The sequence below is a fragment of the Varanus komodoensis genome, unplaced genomic scaffold (genome assembly GCF_004798865.1).
Source record: "Varanus komodoensis strain SLA01 unplaced genomic scaffold, ASM479886v1 scaffold37, whole genome shotgun sequence".
Lineage (NCBI taxonomy): Eukaryota > Metazoa > Chordata > Lepidosauria > Squamata > Varanidae > Varanus > Varanus komodoensis.
The window spans coordinates 7,265,262-7,276,464 of record NW_025335889.1 but is presented as its reverse complement, the minus strand read 5'-3'; the positions used below and the strand labels follow the sequence as shown (position 1 = coordinate 7,276,464).

Genomic DNA, 11,203 nt, shown 5'->3' with positions numbered 1-11,203 from the left:
ACCGGGTCTGAAGCCGGACTGAAATGGGTCCAGATAATCAGTTTCATCCAAGAGAGCTTGGAGTTGTCCCGCCACCACCCGCTCCAACACCTTGCCCAGAAACGGGATGTTGGCCACTGGTCTCTAATTAGTGGCCATCTCTGGATCCAGTGATGCTTTCTTCAGGACTAGTTGGACTACCGCCTCCTTTAAAGGGCCAGGTACCCGGCCATCCCTCAGAGAGGCGTTAACCACTTCCAGGATCCAGGTCCCTATCCCGTGCTTGGCGTTGCTAATTAGCCAAGATGGGCAAGGGTCCAATAGGCAGGTGGTGGGATGTACTCGTCCAAGCACCTTGTCCACATCATCAGGCCGCAATAACTGAAACTCATCCATCAATTTTGGACCAGATGGCAACATTTGTATCTCCCCAGAGGCCTCTGGGTCACTAGTGGAGTCCAGCTCGTGACAAATCTGAGCAATTTTCTCCCTAAAATGCTTGGCAAAGTCATCACAGCAGGCCTGCGAGGGTGGTACCAGATCTTTCTTAGGGCCAGGATGAACCAGCCCTTGTACCACCCAAAAAAAGCTCCGCCGGACGGCATTGTGAGGAGGCAATGGAAACGGAGAAGAATTTCTTCGCCGCCCTCACCACCACAGCATAGGCCTGATAATGGGCTCTTAAGTGTGTTTGGTCAGACTCAATCTGTGACTTTAGGAAGCATTGGTTCTTTTGTTTACAGAAACCAAGGAGAAATGTAGATTCTGACTAACGAGGATCAGGTTTGCAGGGTTGTTTAAATGGCAAGTGCAATTTTGGCTTCCTCTGCATAAGAAGAAACAGCAGAACTGAAGTCCTACAACTGCATGGTACAAAGGTACAAGAGTTCTGTCTGACAGCTAGTAGCATTAGTTTAGCTATCTACATGTAATATATGGCTCTTGAATTGAGGCCAAAACATACATTATTTTAATCTTTGTCTAGCAGCTATGACTTTAAAAAACCATTATTTTTACTCTAGAGTGCTCTCTGGGGCCCGTTCTGGAAAAAACCTTAACTTCATGCTATGTTTCTCTCATATGGTGGCAGGAGAGGGAAAGATACAGCTACTAGATAGGCATTTAAAGTTAGGTCTATTTTTCCAGAATCCTTGGCCATGTTGAAACTCAAGTTGCTCATGTATTACAGCTAAGGCATGTGTTGGATTGGAAATGAAGTATGAAGAAGTGCTAGTCAGGGCTAGATTTTATTTTATTCTTTTATAAGCTTTCCAAGTGGTCTTACCAGCTCCATATGGGACACTTAAAAGTGCTGTACAACACAGTATACATAAGCAATCATATATTGACTTAACCACAATAGGATAATTCCATATTCAGCTCATGTTTGTTAAATTGATGTACATTTGCTAATATGCAGTATATATACAATATTCATTCTCTGGAAATCTTTTTCTTTGAGAGAGTTGGGATTGCAAAAAGATCAGGGCATAGGCCATAAAACCCAAATACTCTTCAGTTAATTCTCTGGCTGCTTTGGAGTCTTGCTTTTTGTCTGGTCTTGCTGTTGCAAGGTAAAGAGCTTTTGAAAGGCGCATGTAGTTTTTAGAAGACGGGAAGATGCTACAAGCTTCATAAACAAGCCTGCTTGGAGTTCAAAAAAGGGTTGGGTTGGAATGTCAATTGTCTTGATTAAGATAAAAAGTTGCAGGCAGTTCAGAACTCCACATGCCACATTAATGTAAAGACTGTAGCACTATGACAACAGCAAATCTTACTCAGTTTATAAGGGCATATCCCTGTAGGGATACCTGTAAGCCTCCATATTAAGAAGATCATGGGCATCCTATGCAGGGTGTGAGGAGCATGAAGGCAACCACCTACACTGCAAATTGTCTACTGGTTGAGGTGCCTGAGACAGAGAGGGAAAGGGGCCATTTATTTTCTGAAGAGGGCAAGGAGGGAAGAGTTGTATGGACATGACTGGAGCAGCTTGTAGGTGCCATACTGAACACCCTTGCCATAGCTATTCCCTGTAGGTATGAAGGTTGAGGGATACCCTCCCCATTCCACTTTCAATTATAGCTTTTTGTTACTGTTTTTTTATTTAAAACAATCTGGAGACAAGCCAGTTTAATTCTCATTGTAACTTTTTGGCTTATTGTCTCCTAATGATTAATCATGTTGCAGTGCTAAATTCCTATTTGTGGGTATTCTGTTGACTCCACATGCAAACATATTTTTCCTGCTTCTTTGTTTTACCAGTGCTTGGGAAAAAGACACCTTGTTTGTTAATCTGAAGTTCAGAATCTGAATCCTTGAATTGTATGGTTGTCCTTGGTTTGCTGCTTTGATTATGCCTTTTTAAAGATGTAAACAAACACTATCTACTGAAAAGCATTGATCTCAAAGTACTTTAAACTATTTCTAAATGTTTCTGCTTTCTTAGCTGTAGCTTCAGTGTTTCTTTCAAGTCACGGCTATCTTTGCTTACCTGGGAAGGAATTGCAATAAATTCAGTGGGACTTTATTCTGCATAGACAGGCATGGGGTTATACTGCAATTAACATTGATGGCTTGCTGCGTGGCAGTCTTGAAAGAAGTGAACACATTCCATTCCATTCCATAGTTGGGGAAAGAGCATCTGTGTCGCTCGTTTCTTATAATTTATCTGTTGTGCTGAATTGGTATTGGAAGGTACTGTGCAGGCATACATAGGATCCAGATGTGCAAGCTGCTGTAGGAATGAACACCTAGATCTTCTGGTCTCATGAGAAGTAAATGAATGTACCGCACAAGCTCAACATCTGCATAGGATAACACACACCCAGACACTCCAGGGTGTGTGTACTGCAGCATGTGTGTGTTCAGATGCCTGGCACAATATTAGGCCTGTGCACTTGTAATACTTGTATAACTACTTTCTGCTAAAAGAGAGCCGCTTCTTTCTTAAGCCAGTACACTGCAGCCGTCTATGTTGTGGTAGGACTTCAAATGAAAGATAAGTTTGCATAAAAATTCAAACTAAAGAAAATTCTCTTCATCCCATTCCTTTGAAATGCGTAACTTTGCTTATATTCAACACATGGTATTGACACTGTGATACTATAAGTATTAAGCTTTGGCAGTACGCCCAGAAAGTTAGGGCCCCCATGTTGGGCAGGTTTTTGGATCTCCAAAGGATTGCAGGCAAGGTGTTCAAGAGCAGGCACAATTCAGGTTCTGGGACTGCAGTCAATGATCATACAGCGTCAGCAGCAGGTCACCCAGTCCAAGATGGGCAAGAGTCAGGTTTTGTGGGAAGAGACTAATGATCTGAATCACCCTGTAGGGACTGTCTTTTCAGCCAGCTGACAGTGTTTTACCAAGCTGCATGGGTGGTCCTGCAGCCTGTGTGCCGCAGCTCTGTGCAGCTTGAAACACACAATTCTTCTAGTCCTGCAGTCAGTAGAGCACTGGTGGTACAGGAGATAATAGTGCTTTGGGATAAGGAGAGAAAACATAAGTTCATTAGTAAAATTGAATGTATGCCTGCTGCAAGTACAGTATTAGGCAAGCTTGACCATTTCAAAAATTAGTGTTTATCAGGTGATTATAATGTGTGAGTGAATATGATTTGTCATTGAAGTACATACATGTCTTAGTGTAATTGAACTAACAAGCAGTGACAGTCAAATGGATGGTGCCCCAAGAACCTCAACGAAAGAGAACTGAACACTCTTGAAATAGTAGTTGTCAGTGTATCACATTTCTTTGGGTTGCTTAAATAAACTAGTGTGTCAATAGTTTTTTGGGACATTAATTTATTTGATTTATACCCTGCTTTCTTTTTCTTATGAACTTAAAGCAGCTTACATCATTCTGTTTCTCCTGCTCTCAATTTTATCCCCACAAAACAACCCAGTGAGGTAGGCTGGGCTGAGAGTCTGTGACTGGCTCATAGTCACCCGGTCATATAGTCACCCATGGCTGAGTGGGGACTAGAACCCAGATCACCCTAGTCCTAGACCTGCACTCTTAACCACTACCCCACACTCGCTCTCAGTTTGTACGTTCCCTCTTTAAATTCAAACAATGTAAAGGAAGTATGTGGTAATTTTTACAAGTATTCCAATAAAAATGAGGTGTAACATGATCTCATTAAGTGTGCTTTTATCAAATTAAATTTATTATCAAAAATCATCAAAATATCAAATGCTTGAGGTACTTGGGGACCAAAAATTAACACAGGAAATTTTTAAAACTTTAAATAAGGCTTTAAAATTTAAAGCCTTATTTACTAAATACAAGTGAAATAGATTGGAGTACCTGGGATTAGTGTGGGCAACACATGGCCTTCTGGATGATGGGAATTATTGTCCTACACTGTTGGAAGGCCACAACTGCCCATCATTGAACTCGGACATCAGAAAATTTCCCAGTGCAAACAGAAAATAGTCCTACACAAAACGTTCTAATTTGCATTGGGAGATTCTTTGAAAAAACCCACAACACAGACAGTGTTCGAGCTGGCAGCTCAGACCCCTAAGCTTGAGGTGGACATGTATGTGCCAACGTTAACTTTTTCCCCAGACCCACTTTTATTACTTATGAAACTAAGTTAGAAGTCACATGCATCTTGCAGATGTGGTTTTAATATCTAAAATTCTTCAGAGTTGTTCAGATAAGTGGCACTGGCCTTCCCAACAACAGCTGCACCAACCTGCTACTTGGTCCTCTGCCTGGGAGGAAGGGAATGGAGAAAACGTTGAAAGAACCTGGTTGATACTACTGCATTGTTTCAAGGACTGAGATGAAATTAATTCAAGAGGCCTAGAAGCAAGGGAAACTGTACAAATACTTGAAATCCTGAGCATTAATTGGGTGCATAAAGGAATTTACTTACAGCTATGGTGTATCCTTTGAATTATAATACAGCTTTAACCTGGATCATTACTGGGCTTGTTTTTTCTTTGTTTTGTTTTGCATGTGCACACACAGGCACATTGAGAGAGAGCTCCTTGTGGCAGCATGACTGACCTAACCCTTCCCAGATTTACTGCAATTGCATTTTATTCTCATAACACTCCAGCAGCAGTAAGCAGATCCTTTCCATGTCATAAGTAGGCTCTTATACTCAACAGAGAGAAGGAAATGGTTTTTTGTAATGCAGGGATGGAAGAAAAAAATCCCAGGATCATTGTAATTCCATCCCAGGAATTACATGCACACATGCCTAGGAATACTTGAGATTCTTACAAAGCAGTAGTGCCACATTTTAACATTCCTCCCCGCTCCCCAGTCTGAAATTCTTCAAAGCCCTTCTGATAAACGGCACTAACTGTTCCACAAAAGCTGTAGCAAATTGATACAGTACAAAGGGGGCAAATTCTGTTGCTCCTGAAGTCAGCTTCAGTGACTTTAGGATTGTAGCATTCAAAGCCTGAAACATTCTTCCATGAACCTGGACAATTTTTACAAGCATCCCGTTTTCTTTCTCTGTGATCCTCCATCCTTGGAAACAGAAATGTAGTAACCAGGACTGGATCCTTTTAAGTTGAAATATTTGGAAAGTTCTATCTAGGGAGGGTGACCATGTGTCCATATACCATGCATCTCTTTGAAAGTATGTCAGATGATATTCCTCTTTTGAAAGGGCTGTCCAGTCAAGTCTGGCTTAAAGATTAATTACATGAGAAGGGAGAACAGGGCCTTTGGACAGCACGTGGAGAGCAAGTGCTTTGAATTTCTATTTAAATTATAGTAATTAGATCCATGTGGATCATTGCAGATGCACTTACAAGCACAATTTATGGAAATCTGTCATCTTTAGTCATTTTATAGTAACACACTTCCTCTTTTTTAGTGGCCACCCTATTGTTTTTGCTGACTGGTGAACCCTTTCTAAAAAATAGCCCAAGCTTTATAAACTTTGTAACTGAAATATTTCTGCTGCCCTAATATTTTATATGTTTATCATTATACTGTACCTACTGTTCATTAGTTTTAATGTGTTGTGCTTAATGTTATGTAAGTTGCACTGGGTTTCCTTGTAAGCTGTAACTTGTACGTCTGGGAGTCCATTAGGACAAATTCCTTAAATAATTCGGCAACATTGGAAATTTGTCACCAAGAGATATGAGCACATGTAGGCATATATATTATTACTTTGATTCAACCCATTCTTTTCTTATGGTTTCATTCAATAAAACTGTACATCAGGGTGGTCCAACTTTTCATACCTTGAGGGCCACATGAGGACTTAGACATGGAACCAAGGGGTCGCACAATGAGTTACATTTCCATATTGTAAATGAAAGTGTTTGCAATATAGTTAATATAGACAATTAATATATTTAATTAACCAGTGAATGCTTTGTGGGCCTGTGATCAATGCAGAGACCACAGGCAGGTCCTTCTCTGACCACAGCCCAAGCACAATGACCACTTCTCTAGGGTGGCCCATTCCTTTCTTCCCTGTTTTTCTTGCCCAGGAACCTTTCAATGTGACCCCCTGGGCTTTCCTCCCTTCTTGGAACTGGTGTGCTGAGCCTCTTGTACCTGAGCCAACAAATTCTTCTCAGTATGCCCTGCCCACTCCTGCGGATGAGCACAAAGGCTTTCAGCTCCTGAGTACCTTTGTGCTTGACAACGGGAGCAGCATGGGGCATGCTAGGGCAAGTGCTTGCAAGGCTGCCAGCTTGACCCACTGTCTTTCTGAGCCTCAGGAAGAGACCACGATGGACTGGCAGCCTTGGGAGAGTTTGCCACAATCATGCCCGTGCCATTGTTGGGATCCAGACTGTGGGGAGGAACAGGGGCTCTGAGTGGCAAGAGATCTGCACAACAAGGCCTCGGGCTGCATGCAGCCTGCAGGCCATGTGTCGGTTCACTCTGCTGTATGTAAGACAAAAATTCCATGTGTAAGGCCACATGCAAAAAATGCTGGATTGAATGAGAACTTGATTCATCCATGTAGCCCCTTGCAAAGAGCACTTTTCTCACATTGCGAACATCTTTGGTTATGGGGCATGTATCAGCAAGCTGTGAGAGACTGGTAAGGACTTAATGAAAAAGTATCAAGAAAAGAGATTTGGGAGGGAATGGAGCAGAGGAGGGTGGTGGCTTTCGCTAGGGCAGTGGTGGCGAACCTATGGCACGTGTGCCACAGCAGGCATGCAGAGCCATCTCTGTCGGCACACTAGCCAAGTCGCCCCAGCATCATCCCAGCAGCCGAGCGTAGGATAACAGCGCACACAGGGGCCATGCGCATGCTCAGAAAGAAGTAGCGGCGCCAGGCGATGATGTCACAAGTTGTGACTCATTAGCCGTGACTTGTCCGAGCTTTCGCATGGCCGGTCAGTGCACTGCCATTTGCTTGGACTGACTGTGAGGTGTTTTTTCTAAACCAAAACGTCAGTTTTCAGGTTTTATTGTGTTTAAAATGGGCAGAAATGGTGAGCTGTGCAGAAAAAGCTACTCAAGGAAGGCCTTTTCAAAATTGCCCTCTTTTCACTGGAACTTTAGCCCTATATTAGGATTAGGGGTGTGCACCAGCGCAGGGTTAGGGTTAGAAAAATGAGGTGTGCTGGCATGATTTTGATGGTTGGAATGTGTTTAGAATGGGCAGAAAGGATGAGCAGTACAGAAAAAGCTACTCAAGGAAGGCTTTTTTAAAATCATCCCTTTCAGTAGTATTTTACCCCTATATTAGGGCACCAGGGTAGGGTTAGGGCAGTGGTGGTGAAACTATGGCACGGTTGCCACAGCGGGCACGTAGAGCCCTCTCTATTGGCATGCGAGCCAAGTTGCGCCAGCATCACCCCAGCAGCCGAGCATTGGGTAACAGTGCACACAGGGGCCATACACATGCTCGGAAAGGAGTAGTGGCGCCAGGTGATGATGTCATGAGCCTTGACTCATTAGTTGCAACTGTCCGAGCTTTTGCTTGGATTGGCTGTGAGTTGCTTTTTCTGAACTAATACTGCAGTTTTCAGGTTTTGTTGTAGTGTTGGCACTTTGTGATAAATAAGTGAGTTTTGGGTTGCACTTTGGGCACTCAGTCTCTAAAAGGTTAGCCATCACTGCGCTATGGTCTCTACATATAAAAGATGAATTTATCTATTTCTAGAAGCCTGAACAACTTTGTCAAATGATCTTGTCCTCCTTAAACAAGGAAACAGTGTTCAGGTAGCAGCTGGAAAATGGTGGTGTTCATTTTGGAGTTAGATCCCAGAAGGAGTCTCCATGGCTTCTATAGATGGGATGGGGGCAACTGGGATTCTTGAGAGAAAACTTAAGCATTATGGAAGGAAGGGCCAAAACACTAGGGGTCATAATAGTATTTTCTCTGGTCTCCTTTATTATGAATTCCTGTATCTAGATGGAGTGTTGACTAATACTAGTGGCAAAAGGCCATGGCAAAAATAGGGAGTTCAGATTTCACATGGGTTCCTGCTGAAAGCAGAGTGAGCTATCTTAATGGTTAGAGGAGAGGAATATTCAAACAGATGGAAGTTGTATGAAAGAAGGTCCAAAGTTAGAAGAAAATTGATGCGTAATCCATCAGAATGGGAAGATGGATTAGCTGCAGTAGCCTTGAAAAATACTTCTTTTTATTAGTTTCAAAACAAAGTCTTTTTATAAACAGACCTTCTGCATAAGGTCATAGAATTAATTGGTTTTTCTTTTAATCTCCCAGGTGATTGCTATAGTTATGGACTCCTTCACAGACATGGACATCTTAAGTGACCTCCAAGAAGCCTGTAGAAAGAGACGGATTCCAGTCTACATTCTTCTGGATCAAGCTTTTCTCTGCAATTTCATGGAAATGTGCAAAAACCTTGACTTCTGCCCTGAAAAGGAAAATGTAAGTTATAGGACACTTCCACTTACAAGAGGAAAACAGGGTGGCTAAGAGTTGTATGTTATTAAATACCTCATCCTCCAAAGTTTAGAAGCTTCTGCAATTATGCATAATTGTACAAAATGTTACAGCTTGGTGCATGAGCTGTCCCACTCTGGAGTAAAAGTATGGTGGCAAGTTCTTTACTGAGTTCCTTCTCCCCACTTCTCGGCAAGTCACTGTGAGGTTTTCAGGACATCACCTCTTCAAAAATCTATTCCCCACCGTTTACAGGCTCTGTTGAGGTAAACAGCACTTTTGAGCAATTAATGACAAAATCATGTGAATTTTAAATTGACATCTACAAGAAGAGAACTGTCTTCCCTTAAATGTGATCTCCTGCTCATGGAGATCTATAAGGACAAAGTAATATTAAAATCCAGTATGGAGTCTTCACAAATGGCTGCTAGTGGTATTAAGATGGCTATGGAAAATAGCCCCATAGCTGGATTATTAAAAGGAATATACACTGCACTTGTAAGGTTTTCACAGTGCCACTTTGGTATGCCCTATAACTGTTGGCTTAAGGGGAAATATGGGTTTTCATCTAAGATGCAGGAAGGAATCAAGAATTGCTGCTGTAGACTCTACACTGGTGATTAAATCTGTAAATAATATAATACTAACATGAAGCACATGTCCCTTACCGGATCACGTTCAAGTGTGTCATGTGTGGCTCCTTGACATTTTTGCATGTTGACCTCTATGGTCCCCAAGTAAGAACTTTACATCTCACATTATGTAAGGCTGCCCAAAGGCCACAATGGAAGGTAAAGGCAGCTGTTGTTCAGGTAGCTGTCATGCAGTCATACAGTCTGTCTGTGTTCTCTACTATCAAGTCTGGCCCATATATTAACTCTACAGCATCCAAGGGGTGACACAGTGGTCCCACCCCCTTGACTGAAATGCTTGCTGCCAGAAGGGGAAGGGAAGGAGCAACTCATGCTTGACAAATTCAAGAGGTTCTGCACCAGTAGGCCTGTGTTTAATTTTGAACAGATTCATTTCCAGGATTAAGGAACATAGGAATTATTTAGCAGCCTCTGCCCTTGCAAAGAACTGACAGCTCTTCCATAAGGTTATCAGCAGCAGGTTTCAGCATCATTTTCTAGGAGAAAGGCAAGGTATGAACCAAATTAAAAATAAATTGCAGTAATATAATCCCTAGTTCTTAAAATCTCCATATCTGATGACAGGAGGAAGCTTGATAGTAACAAAATATTGGCCGATTTAGAAGTGCAGAGAACTAATCCTGTGAAGATGTGTCCCAATTACAAAGTATATACGGTTTGATTGGCACTGGTATTATGCATATACATACCAGCCAACCCTCTGTAACACCATAACATGCATAAGGTGTGGAAAAAAGGACTATAACAAAACCAATGCAAACATTGGCTTGTCTGAACATCTGGTTTTGCTTTAAGGTATTGCCTTAACAATTTTGTCTAAAATATGTGCCATTTTGAAAACAGCTGATGAGAGTCCGAACTATTACTGGAATCACTTACTATGCAAGATCAGGTGCCAAGATAATTGGGAGTGTTCATGAGAAGTTCATGTTGGTAGATGGTGTAAGAGTGACTACAGGTTCCTACAGGTAAGTAAGCTGATGCTTTTTGTATTTGTTACAAATATCATGAGGGCCAGTGTGGTCTTGTGGGACATTTGCCATGGCCTCAACAGTTAGAATTGGTGGAACTGCTACCAGTACTAAAGCATCATTTCATTAAGCTGCTGGTATCGGCATGCTTTACTTCTACCACTTCCCATGAGCACTTTCTTTTGAAAAACTGACAAGACCTTGTCTCCACTGAAGAAAAAAAGGGAGTATCCTTGAACCTTTTTGAGTTCTTTTCTCTTCTAGCTTCCTGAATTGTATTTGTATTCAGAAGCGGCAGTATGCGGTATCTGCCTGACTGAATTATACATAAGTGATATGTGTCCTGTTAGTCCAGTCTTTTCCTACCTGGAGGAGTCATCCAGATGGCTGGCTGGAGGATGCTGGGAGTTTCTGTCCAACATATCTGGAGGGCACTAGGCTGGGCAAGGCTGGTTTATGTGATGCTCTCTTTCCCTAATTGTGTATGGACTCAGCAGGTTAGAGGCCTAACTCCTTTACTCACTCACATTCTGGGATATGTAAATTGTATCAGCGGCACTCGTTCTCTCATGCTACTCCTGCAGTTTCTGTGTCTCTGGTGATTAGGATGTTTTATTTATTTATTTATTTATTAAAACATTTTTATGCCGCCCCATTCGCCGAAGCCTCGGGGCGGCTTACAACATAGATAAAACAAGTTAAAATCCATATAAAATAATCTTAATTAAAACTCACAT

The 11,203-nt window shown here is 42.0% G+C and overlaps 1 protein-coding gene across 1 annotated transcript in view; it reads left to right on the top strand.

The window, feature by feature from the left end:
* The window catches only part of FAM83D (family with sequence similarity 83 member D), a 25,148-nt gene that overhangs the window by 10,381 nt on the left and 3,564 nt on the right, over nucleotides 1-11,203 (top strand). Inside the window, exons 2-3 of the mRNA XM_044440278.1 lie at nucleotides 8,660-8,827; nucleotides 10,339-10,463. Of these exons, the coding sequence (XP_044296213.1) occupies nucleotides 8,660-8,827; nucleotides 10,339-10,463 (293 nt within the window). The remainder of the gene's footprint in view (nucleotides 1-8,659; nucleotides 8,828-10,338; nucleotides 10,464-11,203) is intronic.